Source organism: Trachurus trachurus (genome assembly GCF_905171665.1).
Source record: "Trachurus trachurus genome assembly, chromosome: 10".
NCBI lineage: Eukaryota > Metazoa > Chordata > Actinopteri > Carangiformes > Carangidae > Trachurus > Trachurus trachurus.
Genome location: NC_139894.1, coordinates 24932705 through 24952560, shown reverse-complemented (window position 1 = coordinate 24952560; position 19856 = coordinate 24932705). Strand labels below are relative to the sequence as shown.

Genomic DNA, 19856 nt, shown 5'->3' with positions numbered 1-19856 from the left:
TTTAACCTATAACTTTTTGTAACTGTCCATCTCCTCAGTTTAGCTAGTAGCTTCCTCAGTTAAAGACTTGAAATGTCTCCAGAAAATTCCTTCCTCCAACAACTCACAAGATTTTGACCACAAACCAGGTATCAAATGGCACATGGACAATAACTGACCACAGTTTAACTGTTGGATATTTTCCTCAAGAGACTAATGGGCACCTGTTTACTATCATGTAATATGCTATGTTTATACACTAGCTTGTTCTTGTTGAGCCCCTAAGTGGCCAAAAAGGATTACAGTACATTGTGGTTTTTGACTGTTATAATTATGCCCTCTTTATAATTTAAGCCACTATCGCCAACGGTTGCAATCCAAGTCCTTCAGTCAAGTCAAATTTGACAGCTGTAACATAACTAAAGATGGCTTCAGTTGAAGACTACACTTATATAATGTGCTTCAGACCTTACTTTGGTGGACACACTGGCCCACACACAGCCATTTCACCTGTCCCACAGTTGCACCAACTGTTCATTCAATTACAACTGTATCAACATTACTACCTGTTAAACAACAAAAATGCTTCATTGATGCATATAAAAAATCTTAGAAACCTTTATTTAAAACAAAACAAAACAAAACAAAACAAAAAAAACACTGAACAAATGCACTGTTGCCATTAACAGTACATCCCTGTTTATGTAGCTAATTGCTGTTGCTGGGACAACAATATCGACTTCTTCTCACAGCCAATTTACACATTGCATAAGGCTTAACTGGATAAAACACTCCTTACGTTTTAATGATGCAACTTGATTAGGTAAATCATTCATTTGGAACTAGCTGGTAGTTACTGAGATCACACTGAAACCATGAGCATAATTCTGGCCAGATGTCCTGTGGCCAATCCAGCCACTTCATTTTTTCTGGCTTGGGGCACTGGTGTGTAAGAGCTGTATAAATGTTTTGCCTCCTATCTTTGCCCAACAGTTAGCTGAAGCTCCGCTGTCCAAAAACAGCTACAGTGTCTTCATGCGCTGTGTGTACTTTTCCAACAGCTAAGGCTTAGCCATTTTGCATTACTCTTCTTACTTGTGTTGCACTACTTTGACTATCAGCTGACCTCTATGACAAGATAAGTGTACTGTATGTGTCTATGTGTCGGTGAGCAAAGGTTAAGTGGTGAGAGCGTACCCTGTTCTGCTAGCTTTACATATGAGCGATTAGCACATACGAGATTTTCTCATTATCCTATATATGTGTTATTTGTCAAGCCCAACAGAGAGTGACATTGTGAGTAGGGAAGCAAGAAATTAACCACGGCTTTGCAGAGAATTGCCACTGTAACCGTTTGAATGTACAAAAGGTCACTGCTACGTTCATAAAGACGCTAATGCCATTGCCTTTTGCAAAAGAATTGAGGCCTTGAGGGATATACTGTAAGAGGAGTCAGGCTGTAGTTCACCCTTTCTTCTGTGAAGTACCTTTCCCACAGATGCACATGCACCTGCACTCAGTCTTTAATTCTTCAGCTTCAAATAATGGCTATACAGCCTCTCTGGTTTTAGAATTACGTTTAAAATGCAGTTAATCAGTGTGGGAATGGTTGAGTTATGGCAAGAAATGGGTTTTAAGGTCACATTGACCTTTGACCACCAAAATCTAATCAGTCCACCCTTGAGTCAGAGTGAACATTTGTGCCAAGTTTGAAGAAACTGATTGAAATATCGCATTCACATGAATGGGATGAAAACTGAAGGGATGGATGAACAGGCAGATGACCTGAAAACGCAGTGCCTCTGGCCACTGCTGTCGCCAGCATAGAGCAAGTGCAAGATTATTGGCTCAAATGAAGAAAGACCGCGACCCAGGCATTCCACTCAAAATGAAATAGAATGAAATATTTGAGCGAAGCTGTAACCTGCACAACAAAAAAAGACAACATACAAAAGAGAAAATTCACTGGAACTAAATAACCATAACAAATGACTTGCATTTAGGCCTGTGTGTTGCTGAAATTGTATGGTATATAGTGGGATTTTAGTTGAGGTGGCACAGCCCCAATAAACTTTGATTGAAGTTGGTGTCAGTCGTGATCACATTCTTTCTCCTTTTAGGGCTGCAGAGTGCCACTTAGCCCTGGATGGAGGGTCTGAGCACTTACCTTTCCTGCTGCATTTTCAGGGGGAAGGTGGCAGCAAACTTTTTATGTTTGTATTCTTCCACCAGCCTGACATTTTAACTTATTGAAATAAATAATTGTTATTTACACCAATCTCTCTATCTCTCCTGTACGGGTGAACTGTGCAGCTGCACCTCAGTGGAAGAGGGCAATGATAAACCAGTAGTTCATACTTTACTTGTAACATTTCCAGGTGGTAAGATTGCTTAGCTAACCAGTGATTCATCGGGGCTGCTATGTACAGTATGTGGAACCTAATTCTTGTGACCCAGTTCAACGAATGGGACGTGTCCAAGGATAGTTTGAAAAGCTCTCCGAGGCAAATGTGTGATTTGTTGGTTTGGGGAGTTATATATAAAACTGACCTTGTGTCTCACCCCATTTGAACCAGCGTAGACTCCAGCAGTGTGGGTGTACACGATGGACAGATGGAAATGAAATTGACTCGACTTTTCTGGTGTGCCCAGGTAACACAGCACCTGACAGAGTAAGTGTTCTTTATTAACTACAAGAGCACCTTTCACACCCGAGGAGGAGAACCTGAGTGTATCTGTGATGGAGCGGTTCAGCAGCAGCTACAGGCCTGTGCAGTGATCGTTTTGAGTGGAGGGAGAAAAACCGCAATGCACTGGGCATGGTGTCAGTACTGTTAGACCTGCTACACATATAGATGTTAATGATGACCACTATCCACTTGGTCGATAAATATAGATTATTTTCCATGGTCACACAATTACCCCCACCTTTAAAATTATGGCTATAAATTGAATATGTGCTAATTATTTTGTCCACCGACAACACCGGTCAGCAGCATTCCAATTGTCCTCTTTTAAACAACCATAATCATAACTGGCAACGTCAAAAACTCAGGCCTAAAGCCTTGTGTGTAGGATCACAATGGCTTAAGGCCTTTATTAAGGTTGGTTTTATCAATATGAATGTACTTCACCATGCTTTATCAGTCGAAAGGTTTAAAGGTGCTTCATGAGGGCTGTCTGGTGGAAGCCAACTTTGAGAATGCTTTGGCTGTATCCAAACTTTGTTCTCCAACGTGTCGACCGTACCATCCTGCCAACTGAGGCAGTCTACCTACGAGAGTGGCACTGGCAATCAACTGACAGATTTTTCATCATTACTGACTACTTCAATTATGCAAATTTAAAAGCTGTTTAGCCAAAATTCCACAAACATGTCAAGTTTGCTACAAGAGCAGAAAATACACGGGACCTTGTTTACACACAAGTTGTTGCTGCTGATAAGAGCACACTCTTACCCTTCAGACCATGTGGTGTTCGTAATCCGGTCTTTGTTGCACTGAGGTGAATGTTCCTGTATGTCAAGCATGTGGGTGAAAATCACGATAAACCTGAGCATGAAACTATGTGACAGACCGCATCTCAAAAGGTGAAAAAAATTACATTATATGAACATGTAATATGAATTTAAAGGTCCAGTGTGTAATAATTAACAAGGTTTATCGGCAAAATCTGAATATAAGCAAGGGTCTTGCTTTAGAGAGCGTCGCCATCTTGCGCCGCCATGTTTGTATGGCAGCCTGAACGGAAAATGCAGCCAGTCATAGGGCACGTTTCAAGATTTTCGCGTCCATAATTAACCAACGAAGAAGACAGGGTAGGAAAGAAGAAGGAGTAGGAAACAGCAGACATATCGTGAAATCCTAAAATACTCCCAGTCATCCCAGTCATGGTAAACAAGTTTTTTGTCCTCAGATGCCACCGTCACTTTGCCGACGAAAGGGTTGAGTGCCAGCGGCGAGTGAGCGCTGGAATGTAGAATCTGAATGCTAGATATCACTGTTTTCCCCCCATTTTACGCACTGGATCTTTAAATGCATTTAATAAATATGAACAAAGCAGGTCATATTTTGAGATTTCTTAAAAAATTATTTTAACAATTTGGATCCTCAACTCATTCTGTCATCATGTGAGTGTGAAACTGAGGATGGGTTTAAAGCTTCCTAAATGTAGACTTTTGATTAGGATTCACATCCACCGCGAACAAAGGTCACATTTTGTAACAGACCATGATCACAGAGCTGACACACGGGTTGCCCAGCTCGCTGCAGAGATCAGTGAAGAGAAACCAGATGATCCAGATCCATATCTGTCGCTGGGCAGACTAGAGGCTGGGAAATCCTTCTGAGCGACATCAGCGATGTGGAGTTTCAATGTGTCACCATCAATTTTCTAATTACTCTTGCCAGTGAATATCAAGCGCTAATGCAAGTATCAAATGAACAACCTCCGGGTAAGATGTTCATTTTCCACCAACAGACTCCACCAGTGTTACAAAGATGAGCAGTGTAACATTATAACAGCACATGCTGAAGGCTTGGTAGACAGCAGCAAAACAAAATGTTAGAAAGAAGGTCTGGTGTCAGAGAAATTAAGCCCCAGATTTGGCAGTGTACCAGAAATGTCTGTGTGTGTTGGGCGTCTTCCTCTTCTTTGTGTGTGGCGTGGGGTGTAATGAATCGGATGCCATTTTGAGAGATGCTGTTTATGAGCGTCTGGACTGACGTTGGGGGCGACAAGGGAAAGTAGGGGAATTAAGGAAGGAGGGTGAGCTTGACTTAACAGAATGTGACAGGCGCAAAATGACAGGGTTTGGCCCGGGAATCAGGATGCACAAAACGTGGTGTGCACACACACATACACACACACGAGACAGAACACACACAAGCACACTCAGCCATGGAAAAGTGGGTACAAGCATGAGGGGACAATTTGATCTGTTCCACCAAACACAAATCAATGTCTATGTGGCTCTGTTTTCCAAGACACACATACACACATACAGTATAGACACACAAACACACACAGTCCCAATCAGTTGGGCTTTCTAAGACGGGGACAAAACAAAGTCATCTGCAAGTGGCTGTCCCAGCCTGGTTGTGACAGCCAGGATAGTTGCTATTAGACAGACTAACCTGAGGGATTTCTGCCCAACCCCTGCTGCAGAGCAAGGGCACAGCCTTTACATATTATACTTTAGAGTCAAGGATACATGACTGCAATGTGTGTGTCTGTGTGTGTGTGTCGTTAGTATCTTAATTAGAACTGACTAATTTACAAGTTCATGCTCTTTGATTTTCGTACTTGCATGATATTAAAAAAAGAACAAAGGAAACTTAAAAGCAAAGAGGGGGGGGGGGGGAAGTTTTGTCAGGTGACATGTCATATCTTAGATTTTTTAATATCTTAAAACTGCACAACACCCACACACTGATGTGCAGGTTCAAACTCAGGAAGAATAACACCTGCAATCTTCTGTTCTCTATCATCTTTGTCACGTAAAAATCCCATCGTTGTGTCAAAGGCAGATGAAACGTGTAGAGGCGGCTTTACGCTCAGGCACCTCGCACGGGACCACTCAGCCAGTCAGTGTTAATCTACTAATGCCAGAGGGTAAGGGTCAGTGGATGAATAGCTAAAGAACTTTATGTGCGGAACATCCCCACCTGGGTATGCTTAATCTGCTTAACCCTTACAACTGTGCATGTATCAGCATGTTTGAGCTTTAAGTCAATAAAGGCTTCATATAGAAATGTTAATGTAGATCTCTGACCACCTGTAAGCACGTATCACAGAACACATCTGTGCTCTGGTACAACTTCTCACGCAAAGGTAAAGTAGCATTGCTTGGCATGAAGCACATGTATTCTTCCAACATGAAAGGGAAATTCAAAATATTCAGTTGAAAAGCCCCGTCTGTCAAACTAAGCCGCTGCAGCTTTGAGTCACTTCCCATGAGCTGAACATGTGAAACATACTGTGAAACATTCACCGTAAGGCAATGTACGTATGTGTATCGTATTTTAAGAACAAGAGCAAAGGAAAGTTAAGACATCTTCGCAGGAGGGTAAAAGCTGTGCAAAGGAAACAGGTGGATAAAAAAAGATGATGCAGAGGGGGTGAAGTAAGAAAAAAAAGGAAGGGGGTGGGGGGTGGGGTTTGCAGCGGGATGACAGTGACAGATGAGAGTCAGAGCTGACAGAGCGCTCAGTGATGGCAGTTTATCAGCATCTGGTCCACAGGATCACTTCAGCTCCCGGACTCCCTTTCTCATCAGTCTCCATTTCTCTCCCTCCCATATCTCCTGACCCGACTTTCTCTCCCACCCGCCTTCCCTCTCTCCCCTCCTCCTCTCTTTCACTCATAGGCTGACAGCTCTGACAAAGTACCAAAACTGGCAGGCGATGTTCCTTTTTTTTTCCCTTCACGCTCTCTGATATGCACACAAGTGAGAGCAGTGTCCACAGAGACACGTCTACACACCAATTAAGACAAAGAAATACCTCTAACAGTGGTTGTCAATAACCTCAGAGAGAGATTAACCGAAGACTTTATTGCTTTTGCATTAACATATTTAAAACGACAGCTTCCTTGTGCAAGACCAGTGGATTTACGCTGACATCCCCCAGCTGATTAAACGTGATGGTACAGGATAAAATACCGCCGTTGGTGCAAGGCAGAGGAGAAAGTCAGGGAAGGCCAGGCTCACACTGCATACGACACCTTAATTGCATCAATGATTATCCCTCCACATTACACTTTCCCTGCTCATATTTATAGTTGTGTCCAATTTTCATTATGCTCTTCATTACTGGGCATAAATAACCTGCGTAAATGTGCCGGCACACCACGGCACACCCCATAACATTGCCAACTGATATCCATCTTGTCCCCCTAGTGATATGACATTACCTGGCTGAATTATGTCGATTAGCTGCACGTGGCCCCTCCCACTCCATCAGGACAGCAGTCTGCAGATGACAGCATTAACTTTTAAGGCTTTATAGCATCTTCTTTACCCAACACAAACCATTAATCAACTTAATGGCCACCATGACCCCTTTCATCGTGTTTCATAAAATAAAAATATGAATAAAGCCCATTACGGTCTCTATTGTAGAGAGTCTCCGTGATAAATCAGAGTGGTTCTATTAGAAGGATTGCCTCTTTGACAAGTCAGGTTGGCTGCACTAAATCATCTGCGCTGTTTGCTTTATTAAAGCTCTTTTTGCCCGGTTTAGTGCTTAAAGCTGGAATATTTAACTTTACGCACGTTCTGGGTCATATTTCAATCCCTTCTCGTCCCTACTTGTAACTGTGAAGGTTTCTGAACTAATATTTATCCTGGGCTCTGATTGAGTTCTGTGTCTCTCACTTGTGGGATTCCTTGCTTGCTTCTGATGGATGTTTCTTCTTGTTTACATCTGCTGCAGCAGATTGTGTGGACTCCTGGAGCTGCAGAATCCTCCCAAGTATATGATTTTCTGCTTGTTAAATGCTGTTGACTTCTATATGTATAACACCCAGTGCAGCAGTCTCAGGTTTGAACCCACTTCATAAATCCAAATCATCCCCCATAGGGATTAAACTCTCAGTGCAAACATGCTGAATGTACCAATGAAGCCATAGTTTTACAAAAATATTATATCTGGTCTAATAAATATTTTAATATTAACACCAGATCAAGTGGCTGCATGGAAAATGAAACATGGCAGTTGTAGAGACAAAATCACAAAGAATTATGACTGACTGTGCAGCTCCCTTCAGCTCTAAGGAGTTCATTAGCAACTTGTTTTGGTTTGACTTTCTCCAACTCCACTGTTTTAACTGACTGCTCTCATTAGCAACAGTTTTTAGCTGCAGCAGTCAACATTGTATCTTCTTTTTCACTAGTAAAAGCTTTGATGAGCCTACCTGCTCCAGCACCACAGAGTTTCCAGCTAACATGTGAACATAGTGATGCATTTACACAGCTACAAAGCCAGATATCTTTCTCAGAAGTTGGTGGACTGTAATTTCTACAAACCCTGCAATGACCTACTGGCTTCATCACTGCCAAATACGATGCAGAGCGGAAACGGACGGCCTTTTAACCTCATCCAAAGGCATAGCTGTCAAACTCTATTAGCAATGTCTCCATTTTGTTATATTTGCAGATTGAATAAAGACCATGATGCCGATTTTGCATTCAGGACGATTCGCATCTCAAGGCAGCTATATACTGTGCCAGGGCAAAGGTCATTATACAGAGTGCAGGGTCAGTGTCAGTGTGTGTGTGTGTGTGTATATATACACATAAATGAAATTGGAATACCGTGTGGATGTGAAGCTGAGGTCCACACACTGTTAAATTATGGAGCAAGGCCTAGCTGGAAAGAATTAAGCATTCTTGTGCAGTAAAAAATAAAAAATAAATACTAAGAGTCCTCTGATTTCACCTCTCTCCATTCCCTCCCTGCCTTCTGTTCCTTGAAATCCTTCTTTGTGGTGACACACAGGGAAGTCCTTTGCTTTCACTTCAAAGAATTATCACCTCCTTTCTTTTTCTCTAATGGTGTAAGTGTGTGTATTTGTTTGGGGGGTGGGGGGTAAAAATATCTACTTTCATTAATGGGCAACAACCCTTGTGATTGAGCGTCACATATAGTTTGTTATTTGGGTGATACAAACCAGTTTGTGTTAGGACACAGTAATGATAAATGGAATTATGCCTAACAAAAACACTATCACTGACTGTGGTACAAAGGCTTTTCAGTAAATTCTCAATTTGAGGATCTAACACTGCCCTTGAATTGTTTAGGCACAACTGGGATGGGTGGAGGAATTAATTTCAGATATTACCAAACAGCGGGGTACACAGTTCCCCAGGCACCACAGACAAAATCTTTCATCCCTGTTAAAAAAAAATTGAATGGGGATTTAAGGATAACACAGATAATTCAATCTTTATCTGCAGCAAGTCACAATGAAATGTTATGTGTCCATGGGATCCTCTTACCTCAAAGGAGGACTCTGGAATGAAAGGACAACACATCTGAAGCATCTCCCTCCTGCTCTCGAGCCAACCAGTAAAACATGCACAGGCACACACACATTCTCTCACAGACACGCAAACGCAACATAAAAGGTCCTCATCAACATATCAAAGCTGTACTACCTGCTGTTCAACATGCTATATGCGAACCCAGTGGAAGCCAATGGGGCAACGTACAGCCCTCCCCTGCAACTACACAGCACTATCGCACTGACAGCTCCTGCAGATAGCAGACAGTTACAGATCGAGACATCTCTCAGGTGTCAGGTATGCATGCACCTCCACACAAACATGGGCATGTTTGGCATTCTGCTCCACAACCACCAGCACATCTCTATCTCTCTCTCTCTTACTTGCATTTATGCCCACACACTATACGAGGGAAAGTTTTAAAGGAAGAGATAGTGCAAGAGGGAGTGAAACGAACAAGCTCGGCTTAGTAACATCAAGTCAAGCTCCCCCAGATACGCAATAATGGCACATAGATACTTCTTCTAGAAAAGCTCCACTGTAGCATTAAAGTTGTCAACATGCATCTAATCCACTAGTTTGGAGAGCGTTACACTGAGTCAATATGCAATTTGAGGCAGGTTGGCAGAGAACATTGGATTGATTGATTTTGACCTTTACCCTGACAGTACCTCCTGTACACATTCTCAACAAAATAATGAAAAGTGTTGAAATCCCCTATCTTTAGCTTTGGCCTCTTTTCTTCTCCCAAATAAGCGCCTGTTGTTAATCCCACTCATATGTCTGGCTGTGGGCCTGCTTTCTCTACTTTATCTCTAAGAGCAGGGGGAGACAGACTCAGGGGGGTGATACCAGCCATATCGATTTGTGCAAACATGTGGAGACACACGCACACACAAGCATTCGCTATAGCAGGTGGCTGTGCACAGCTTTGCCATAATCCTCAAGATTTAACTCCATCTATCCTGCACCCCAACTACAAGGTGATTCATGATAAAAAATGGAATCTCTCTCTCATTATCAATAAATGGACACACTGACATACAGTCAGATAACAACCGATATTGTAACATATCATACTCTCATTCTGAAAGATACTGCTAGCTATCCCAGCATGCCACATGGTGGATGATTCATGGTGTCATTTTGGTGGCAGTCCACCACTTTTGTCCAGGCTGAAATATCTCAATAAGTGTACGATGGATTTCCATTTTTGTCACCATTCATGGTGCACAGAGGATGAACTCTAATATATTTGGTGATGCCCTGGATTTTCCTCTAGGGCCACAATGAGTAAGCCATTTGTCATTTCTAGTCAAATGACATTCAACTATTCCAGTTATTCAACACAACTATTAGATGAATTGTGGTGAAAGTTCATGTTTAAAGGATGGAAATCTTGATGAAAAACTTGTTAAGTGCTCAGTCTTGATGCCATGTTATATGGATACGTCTATGTGACCCAAGACGCCTTGGTGTTTAGCCTGTAAAGCTCTCCAGCTTATGGTAAACAGTGGTTGTTAAAGCAGTACTAAAGAACTTTCAGTTTTGGTTGAGTTTGGCGGCGCCAGTGGCCCAAAGCGGTAGTGTTTTGCCTGAAGGAAGACTCCATTTCCCATGAGCACCAGCACGTAGCGCCGTAAACATCCTGATCTCCTGGTGCATGGAAATGAACAGAAGACGTCCAAACTAAGTTTCTGTTTCCAGCAGATCATTTCACAGTAAACACACATGCACAATCCGACGGAAAGGTGCTGCATTGCCTGCTCCCTCCTCGTCGTGACTCGCGAAAGTGAAAGTGAAACTTAAGTGAGAGCCGGTGTCCTACCATGCTCCTCAAAGCTGCTTAGTGCCAGTGAAGGTGATACAGACCCCCTCAGGCCATGACAGAGGTGTCATTCAACCTGTTGTAAGTCGATGTACCATCACAAAGGTTATGAAAATATTATATGAAGGTTGAAAAGTTCCTTAGTGTTGGTTTAAAGGCAGCTCCAAGCAGAAATAATAAATGCACCAAACTGTTCCATTTTTTTTAGTTATTATCAGTGTTACAAATGTTTGTCTTTTCCACCTGTAGCACAACCCAGTGGAACTAATGGAACCAAAACAAAAATACTAACCTAACCACCACAAAACTAATACCTACAACAGAATAACAAATAGTAGACTGATGTGAAAACTATCTCTGCAACAACTTATTGTTTCACTGCTCATAACTGAGCACCAGTGTTGGAATTGAAAGGGCACTTAATCAGCTAGACAGCCTAACGGTAACTAAGGCTTACAGTAAGATATAAAGTAGCAAATGTTAACTAAACTGTAACTGAGACTTAAATTGGAAACTAGCTAACATAGCTCATTTACCTGACACAATCTATTTCACAAACTCTGAAAATAATAAAGTAAAGTTTAAAGTAGTAAAGACCTGAGCACATAGTACAGTAACCACTGATGGGAGTGAGGTAGGAAGAAAAGAGGTTCCACAAATGTCACGTTAAAAAATGGTTCGTCGGTTTAGGGGTGCCTAAAATCATATTACGAGATTCTTGCAGGTGTCAATATGGGTCATTCAAACCTGTGATTGAAACACTTTGTAAAGCCTCAGACAGCCACTGGCATGACTGTAGACTCATGCTAAAGATGGATGCCACCATAAAACTGATTTCCAATGTTGTCAGCGTCAACAAGACAAAGACTGTATCACGTCAGCCCACAGCTAAAGTGAATCAACACCCTGTTTGAGTGAGAAGTGTAGAAGATCAGGCACATTTCATGCTGCCACTACTTATCATTGGTGCATTGAAGGGTTATAACACCCAGTAGGGAGGGTCACAGTATGAACCAGCACAACATCCTGCTCCCCTCAGATGTGGCGTGAAAAATAAAAAAAATCCCCCTCAGAGAGGAAGCAAGGCGCTCTCATATCAATCCATCAAACTGAAAGAGGCCTCGCGCAAACTAGAAAAATGCCAATTCTAAATGAAATTCTCTTGTCTCGCTCATCTCATTCAACTTGAAGAGGCCAGTCACATGAGGGTTTAAATAGAAATCTATTTTCTGGCCTGAAAATCAAACTGGCCATCATTCTGTCCTGCTTCACCCCTCTCTTGGGGACTTGTCACATTTATAACATGTAGTCATTTTCTCAGCTGTCAAACCATGCTCTTACCAAGCTGTTACCCAGCCCATCCTGTCAACCTCTAATTCCATTCTGCTCAAGTGTGTATATGTGTGAGAGCAATGAATTACCTGTTTAAGTACAGTTTAAAGCAAAAAGTCTTTGGCGTTATAAGATTTCTTTTCTTTTATTCATTACAATATATGTGTCTGTGTGTGTGCTCTGCAAAGGTCCAGACAGAAGTGGCATAGCAAAGTAGGTCATGACAGAGGTTAGTACTGCATTAGCGACTGTCACTAGCAGGACAGGAGAGTGCAGACACCAGGGCAGCCCTCTCCCTCTCAATCACACTCACACTCATACACACAGAGCGGCGTTCTATGAAACTCTGTAGCGCTTTGTCATGGATCTGAGGCAGCAGGCCGTGACACACACGGAGGCCAGTGTCTGGAACAGGCGGTTCTGTCTTTTGTGTATGCACACAATGCTGAGATGAATGTTTGTATATGACAGGGTAACTTGACCTGCCAGAATCCTAACTGTTTGTCCTTGCTAAAAATTCAACTAATAAAAAGGAGCACTCAACTATTTTTGATACTTTCTCATTTCTGCCTGGAGTGTTTTTTTGTTGTTGTTTTTTTATACAGTAACAACTGCTCAATATTTAAATATTTGCTCTGTCTCAGCACAGACAAAGCTTTGCATCAGTATCCACTTTCTCAGAGCTGACTAGTGGAAATCTGTTTCATTACTTTTGCCCCCTTATGGTCCAAACTCTCACATAAAAACATAAAAGATCCAAGCTGTTTCTGTTGTCTGCTATGTCAGTCAACCTTTTTTCTCCGCTGTTGCCATCCTCTGAAAGTCAGGGATAATTATGGGAGTAAACGGGCTCACTATCAGAGCAGATTAACAACATTTCACTTGGCTGAACTCTTCACACCCTTTTATCTCCTCAAACGCAGTAGAAGAGAAGACAAGTTACGCAACTCCCACCTTTGGGACCCAGCCGACTTTCAACCCAACTTCTGTCTGTCTCTGCATGTCTAGGGCGTCTGCTAGTCCTCTGCTATTTGATGTGCGTGTTTGAAGCAGCCATGCAACCGGGGTGAGATGGATGTGCCTGTTGTTCGCAGCTCCTGCCGCTTTGCTCTGTTCCCTCGAGGAGCCTGTTTCAAAGCATGGCAAAGTTGGACCTTTCCTGGTTCTACATTTAACACCTTCTCAAATCGCAGTGCCAAGGTGCTGGATAGCTTTCTTCCCACCCTTCTCTTTTATCATTCCTCCAAAGACCATCCTTTCATTAGCTGAGTTTTGAAAAACCTGCTCTCTCTCTACTGTCATTTAGCTAGACTGTCTCCTTTGAAGGAAATGAGCATCTGCTTTCGATAATTTTTATACCCAAAAACCACTTCAGCACTCATGGACCCTGATGTCATGTCCTTCGTCTTCTTATTAAAAGCAACATCATAAATACTGAAAATATTTTTACTCTGTGCTCATTAGAATCAGCCTTTACTCCCCTTGTGGAAAATAAATGAACAAGTTGAACTTTGCGTTAATTAGTCTCTGACAGTTCTGGGTAAAATTTCCACATGAAGGAATCCTGCTCTGGATCACTGAATTTTTTTCTGTCTCAAATAACCACATATACTGTAATGTGAGACCACTCACTGCAGCAGTGGATGGGGGAAACCAAAGCTGATTCCTCATTCATCAGAATGTAAATGTATACAAATGCTGTGTAAAAGACATTTATGCTACAATATTTCAAATATTCGAAAGGTTCTCATCTCTGCCATACCTCTCTTTGATAGCACATCAGTCAATAACATGACAGCGTTCATGTTTTTATAATTTCCACGAGGGGGCTTGGCTTCGTCTGTTCCTTTGGATCAAAACGGAACACAGTTCGATTTGTACAGACAAGTGACATTATCATATACACAAATACTGATGGGAGCTTTCTCTACTTCGATGTAACATTTAAGCTGCTTTGTTGGGTGTCGTTTGATATTTCAGAGCTGTTCATATTGCATTTTTATATCTGTACTATTTAGATTGGATACATATAAATCTCAGCAAGGGGTCAGAATGCAAGTTTATTGCATTTTTCTCTTTCAAACGGCATCTACCATGCCTCTGCACCAAGAATTAGAATTTTTAACACACAAACCCTACTGCCATTTCTTTCAAAGAGCATTTTAGTGATTGTAGCATTTTTCATTAGTAAAGCATTTTTGTTGTTGGGTGACAGTTTCTTATGAATAATATATAGAAAAGACACAACAACAAGCAACACAAGGCAGATAGAGCTATATGAAGCCCAGATAAAGCATGCTTTTTCTTACGTAAGTGCTATATACACCCACAAATAAAATAAAAAAGAGAGGAAAGAGCAGGACGCAAATACAGATATACATACACCATGAGCTTTAGAAGTTGATAGTATGCCTATTATAATGACAGCTCTGTCAATTTGGTTTCAGATGTTTTTAATTTTTCATTATTTTTATTATCCACTGTATTGGATAATAAAACTGTTTTAAAGGCAGTTGATTAACATATGTAACAGTTATACTGTATATGTCACATACTTAATATTCTAATCATAAATTTAATAACAACTATTTCCTTTACAAAGATAAAGTAGTAGTGGAATTCGGAGCAAAGAGCAAAGTGGCGCACCCTTGTGATCTGTGATTTGGTTTGTTTTGCTAGCCTGTCTAGCTGTGCATGCATGCGAGTTTATGTGTGTGTATGCGAATCCCTTCCTGTCACACTGTGGGCCTTGCTCATGTTTATAAAAGACCAGAGACCACCCACACAGGAGACGGCACAGTGCGGTATGCACCGTGCACAGGTGAAAATGAATTTTAACTAGTGACAAAACTAAAAAAAACCTGCAGGATCGGAGCATGGCCACCTGGCCATGGTGACTATACCTGCTCTACTACCAGTCAGCTTGTGACTCATCAAAACATTCAGGTTTTTGCAACTACGTCAGTGTCCTTGCTGGAACTCAATCTCTGTGTCCCCAGCAGGACCACTCCCATGGGGTAGCTCCAAAGCTGAATCTCATGTGAGATGCTTGGAAATGGATTTTGATATGATAGCTTTTATTTAAAGCAGAAGTAAGCGGAATTTGTGTGTAAATATAAGTCTTAAATAGTTATATCTTCCGACAGCAATCACTTACATAGAGTGTTTGGTCTGAAACACGGGTCTCTCAGTCACTCTGCTCTGCTCTGAGCCGAGGAGAAAACTTTCCTCGTATCCTACAAGTTTTATCCAATGAGGAGAGAGAACGGCATGAAGGGCTGTGTGTGCAGCCAAGGAATGCGCTTGAATGTGGTGACGTAGGGACGAGGACCAATAGATCCATGACGAGGACGGGGGCTGCTAACTCCATCTGCTGACAAGAAGTTTTATGGTGCGTTCAAGGCAACCTGTAACTCCTGTTTTTCCGACCTGTGAAGTCGTACCAGTTCGATCTGGTACGAGTTCACGGGTCGGAAGTTACGAGTGGCCGTTATAATGCACTTTCACAGGCAACAGGTCGGAAAAACACGAGTTACGGGTTGCCTGGAACGCTACAAAGTCATAAGTCGTGACTTGAAGCTGTAACTTACGGTTTCAAACGCAGCATTAGCCAAAACGACCGGATCTCTTACTTCTGCTTTAAGCCAACCGCTGTTATATCATTAATTTGTATAGAAAATGTTGCTTTTGTTGGCTTAGTGCCAGCATTGGAGCATATCAGGACAATGGCAGAATAAAATCATTTGTAATGTGGTGCAATATCTAGTGGCAGTCACTATCGTAACTTTTAAATTCATTTACACAGTGATAGCTAAAAGAAGGATGTTTTTTAGACATGCCATGAACCCTGCTCCTAGGATGGTACAGCTGACACTTGTGTAAATGCATTTCTATTTCCTAAAGCAAAAAAAAAAAAAAAAAAAAACCTCACACCTGAGTCAATGCACTCAAAATGGTGTAATATTTGCTATTGCTCAATACACAATGAGTAAGCACTGAGTATTTATTTTCCAAAAAATGGAAATCTTACAAACAAAGTTGGGAATTGTGGTGTTACATGTTAGCATTGTTGTAAATTCAGATTTCAAACCACAATTCAAATTGAAAATCAGTAGAAAAAAAAATGCACACCATAATCCTGAGTTCTGGGAAAAGTTCCAGTTCCAGGAAAGGAGCTGTGCTGCATCCTTGGAGCCTGACATCTGAGCCATCATTTGATATAAAATTATAGTGTCACCTTTTGCCACCACCAGACAGGCACAGTAATATTACAAAGGAGCAGATGCATCAAGATAAAGGGATAGACGGACTGATTATTTCTTATCAGCCATTACTTGTGCACAGCTCCATCTTAAACACACCACTAGTGGTCACTAATAATCCTCAAAGCCCTCTAATCTACACTATGTGATCAGTACGTGGCATATGGTATTTTGTCTGTCAGCCTGTTACAGGTGCCAGTCAGGCCACTACGCAGCAGGGGTTGAAATGGGTATCACTCGGGGTGACTGCCTTCTCAAGTTTATCCCAACTTTGCCTTTGGTCCACACTCAGTTAAATGACTTAGTGCCACTCATGAGCAGATCAACATGCTTACAGGTCAGGGTGTTAATGAGAGGACCTTAGCGTTTTCCGCTGAGGCTGACAAAGGCCAGGTGGAGGTGGGGAGTTATAAAGGGGAAAGGTAGCCAAGAGATGTTCTCTGTACTTGTATAGTCCTATAGGCCTAGGCCCTTTTCATCTGTAACTACAAGCTGCTCTGCTGCACCAAGGCCTCTAACACAGGTAAGCAAGTTTCTCTCCATTCCCTCAAGATTTTAACTTTTATAATTTATGTGTATAATAACCAGGATGAAAGTAAAGAGTAGCACAAGCAGGGATCTATAATTCAACCAATCTTCTGCGCCAAGGAGCCTGGCATACAGCCAAGAGGGATAGAGGAGTGGCGGGCCAGATAGAGCGCTCTGCCAATGTTGTAATGCCTGGCACAGGTGCATTGTTAAAGACTGTTAAAATGATTCATTTTCAATCCAATAATCTGCAGCACACTATAAGATGTCCACAAAAGGTCAATATAGCATCTAAATGACTGCTAAATATGTTTTTCACCTTGAAACAGGGGCTGAACTTCAAACCCAGGAGAATATCCATCACAAATGGGATTTCACTAATAACACTAATAGCAATTCTGTAATCTTGGACAGATCATTCCCACTTGGGTACTACAGCTGCTAAGCTAAACAGCAAGGTGGGGACTGACCTTGCGGACTGACCGACAGTATCCACAATGCTGATTTGGAGACCTAGTCAGTCTTTTCGGTTTGTAACAGATGGTGCTACGATAAAATATGGCTCACCTGGGGATAAAAGTAAAGCAAAAGTAAAGCAAGAATAAAATCAATTTTCAATCTACTTCAATAGAGGTTCTGTAGAAATAACATTAAACATAACCTTGGATGGCTGATCTTTTAAATGCTGTTTGCAGTTATAAAGTACGAAGGAATACAGTTTTGGGATTGATTGATGACCAACACCCTGGTTTTCTTAATCTATTAGTTTACCTGTTTAGACTCCTGCAAATTTGTAAGATTTAGAGACTTTGTGTCAAATATCATCCAATGACTTTCCTACAGACTTTGTTTCACCACGGTTTTTCATCCTGGCCTTTTATTTCCAATGAAAGAATGAATTATTCAGCTTTCTGCTCACTTCAAAGCCCTTATTTTGAGTTGCTGTATTGCGGCATGCCTTCTATGTTGTGTCTGTGCTATTATACTCTCAAAGCCTGAAGCTATCTGGTGGAATTTCACAGGAACACCACCGACCATCTATAGCCTAGAGATATTAAAACAAAGTGGTCTTGTAATGCTTGGGTGTCATCAAGAATGGTCTGATGAAATTTGAACATCACTTCATCCTTTAGCTTTCAACCTCTGGGCTCCGAGGTATTATGTATTGAAAGATCGATTCAGTTCAACTCTTTGTCTTTGAAACCCGACAAGTTAAAAAATTGATCAGATGTTTACTATTTTGTGTGTTAACTTTCCTTTTTCTTTTTGCCCCAAGAGGTCTATGGCCAGGGTACCATTGGCAGTGTCCGTGATGCTACTTCTAGTGCTCTTCTCCCATGGGGTGTCCTCGGCCCCTGTCCAGCACCTGTGCGGGTCACATTTGGTGGACGCCCTCTACTTCGTATGTGGAGAACGGGGTTTTTTCTACAATCCAAACCGACCCCACAAGCGGGATCTGGAACATCTGCTTGGTAAGGCAGCGTTAACTATGGTAACTGTTGTGGGTTTTTTTTTTCTCCATTTGATTAGTGTAGAATAAGTTCTAATTGTCCCCTTGATGGCGGGAGTAGAAAAAGGAACAGCATGACATTGCCCCAAGACCTAGGGCTGGTTTTGTGTCTCTGCCCACCATGTTCAAAGTTCAGGCTCAGTCTAATGAGAACGCCAATTTGGATGCTGGCTGGAGGAAAAAATGTGTAGGGGCAGCATGCTGGAAACTTTACTGAACCAAATCTACATATCTGTCCGAACCATCATTAGTGTGCGGAGCCTCTCTCCAGCCTCTTTGAATGCGCTGCTGTAGCGTGTCTCTTGGTTTCTCATTGTTGCTTTCAACATCTGATGCGACAAATCCAATAAACACCAGTCTTGTGAAATCCCCGAATTCCTCATTAAATTATTCCCAAAATGCATTATTTGGATCTTCTGCCTCAAACATTCATTTGATGTTTTAAAGTTAACTTTAGAGGTGTGAGCCTCGATATGCCTTGGTTGGAGCTCTGTCATATCTCCTCTTGAAGTAGATTCTAACAAGACTAAATGGATTGGGGAGATCAGATTACGTAGTCATTAAATCTCCATTAAAGTGTGAACAGACTAAATGGATAGTTTGAGGAACTGTGTGTTTGTGCAGCAGCGGCAGGCTTTAATACGGCTTTGGAAACTTTCTCCTTTTCAAAGGGTTTCTGTCTGAAAGGGCCAGACAAGAACAGCGGCTGTGGAGGGCGCTGTCTGGTCGCGATGAGCCCAAGGTGAAGAGAGGCATCGTGGAGCAGTGCTGCCATAAGCCGTGCAGCATTTACCACCTGGAGGGCTACTGCGAGTGACCTGCCACTCCAAAACTAGCACCACTCATAGCTTGTAAAAAGGTCCGAAGTCAATTTCTGGCCCGATAGTTGCTGGCTATGTCTTATCAACTGAAGGAAATAAAGCTTCATGACCCATAACCCAAGGCTCCTCTCTGCGAAGATGTGAATTTGTGTTCTTTGTGGCTGGTATATAGTGTCGATGATACATGGGTTGTAATGGCCTTTTGCTGCGCTGCAACCTGTGGCTGCAGTCCTAGAGTGCACTCTACTGGCTAAGGACAGACATGGCCAAGAAGACCCAGGCAGCAAAGGCTTTGTATACATAATTTTGACATTTGGGGAAAAAAATAAATCTCTGTAACACTTTTGTTTAAAGAGAGTATTATAATCTGTCTTTATTTACAAGGAAGAAGGGTTTATAAAGCACTATTCAACATGAACTCATTATTGCTTCTGCTGCACTAAGACTTCGATAAAACTTACAGAGACAAGATTTTAAAAGTAAAACATCTCATATTTTTATGTCAACTAGGTTTTGTGCACTAGATCATAATCAACTAAGTTTTCCATCTATGTCCTGGTTATTTTCACACATTGCACTTGATATACAGATA

General features: G+C 41.8%; 1 protein-coding gene across 1 annotated transcript; it reads left to right on the top strand.

The window, feature by feature from the left end:
* The first annotated feature begins 2566 nt into the window (after positions 1-2566).
* Positions 2567-19337, top strand: insb (preproinsulin b). Its single transcript, XM_083981439.1, has 3 exons — positions 2567-2631; positions 18210-18405; positions 19115-19337. Exons 1-3 carry the CDS (start codon positions 2593-2595, stop codon positions 19258-19260), a joined length of 381 nt encoding a protein of 126 aa, XP_083837565.1. The 5' UTR covers positions 2567-2592; the 3' UTR covers positions 19261-19337.
* Positions 19338-19856: the final 519 nt, after the last annotated feature.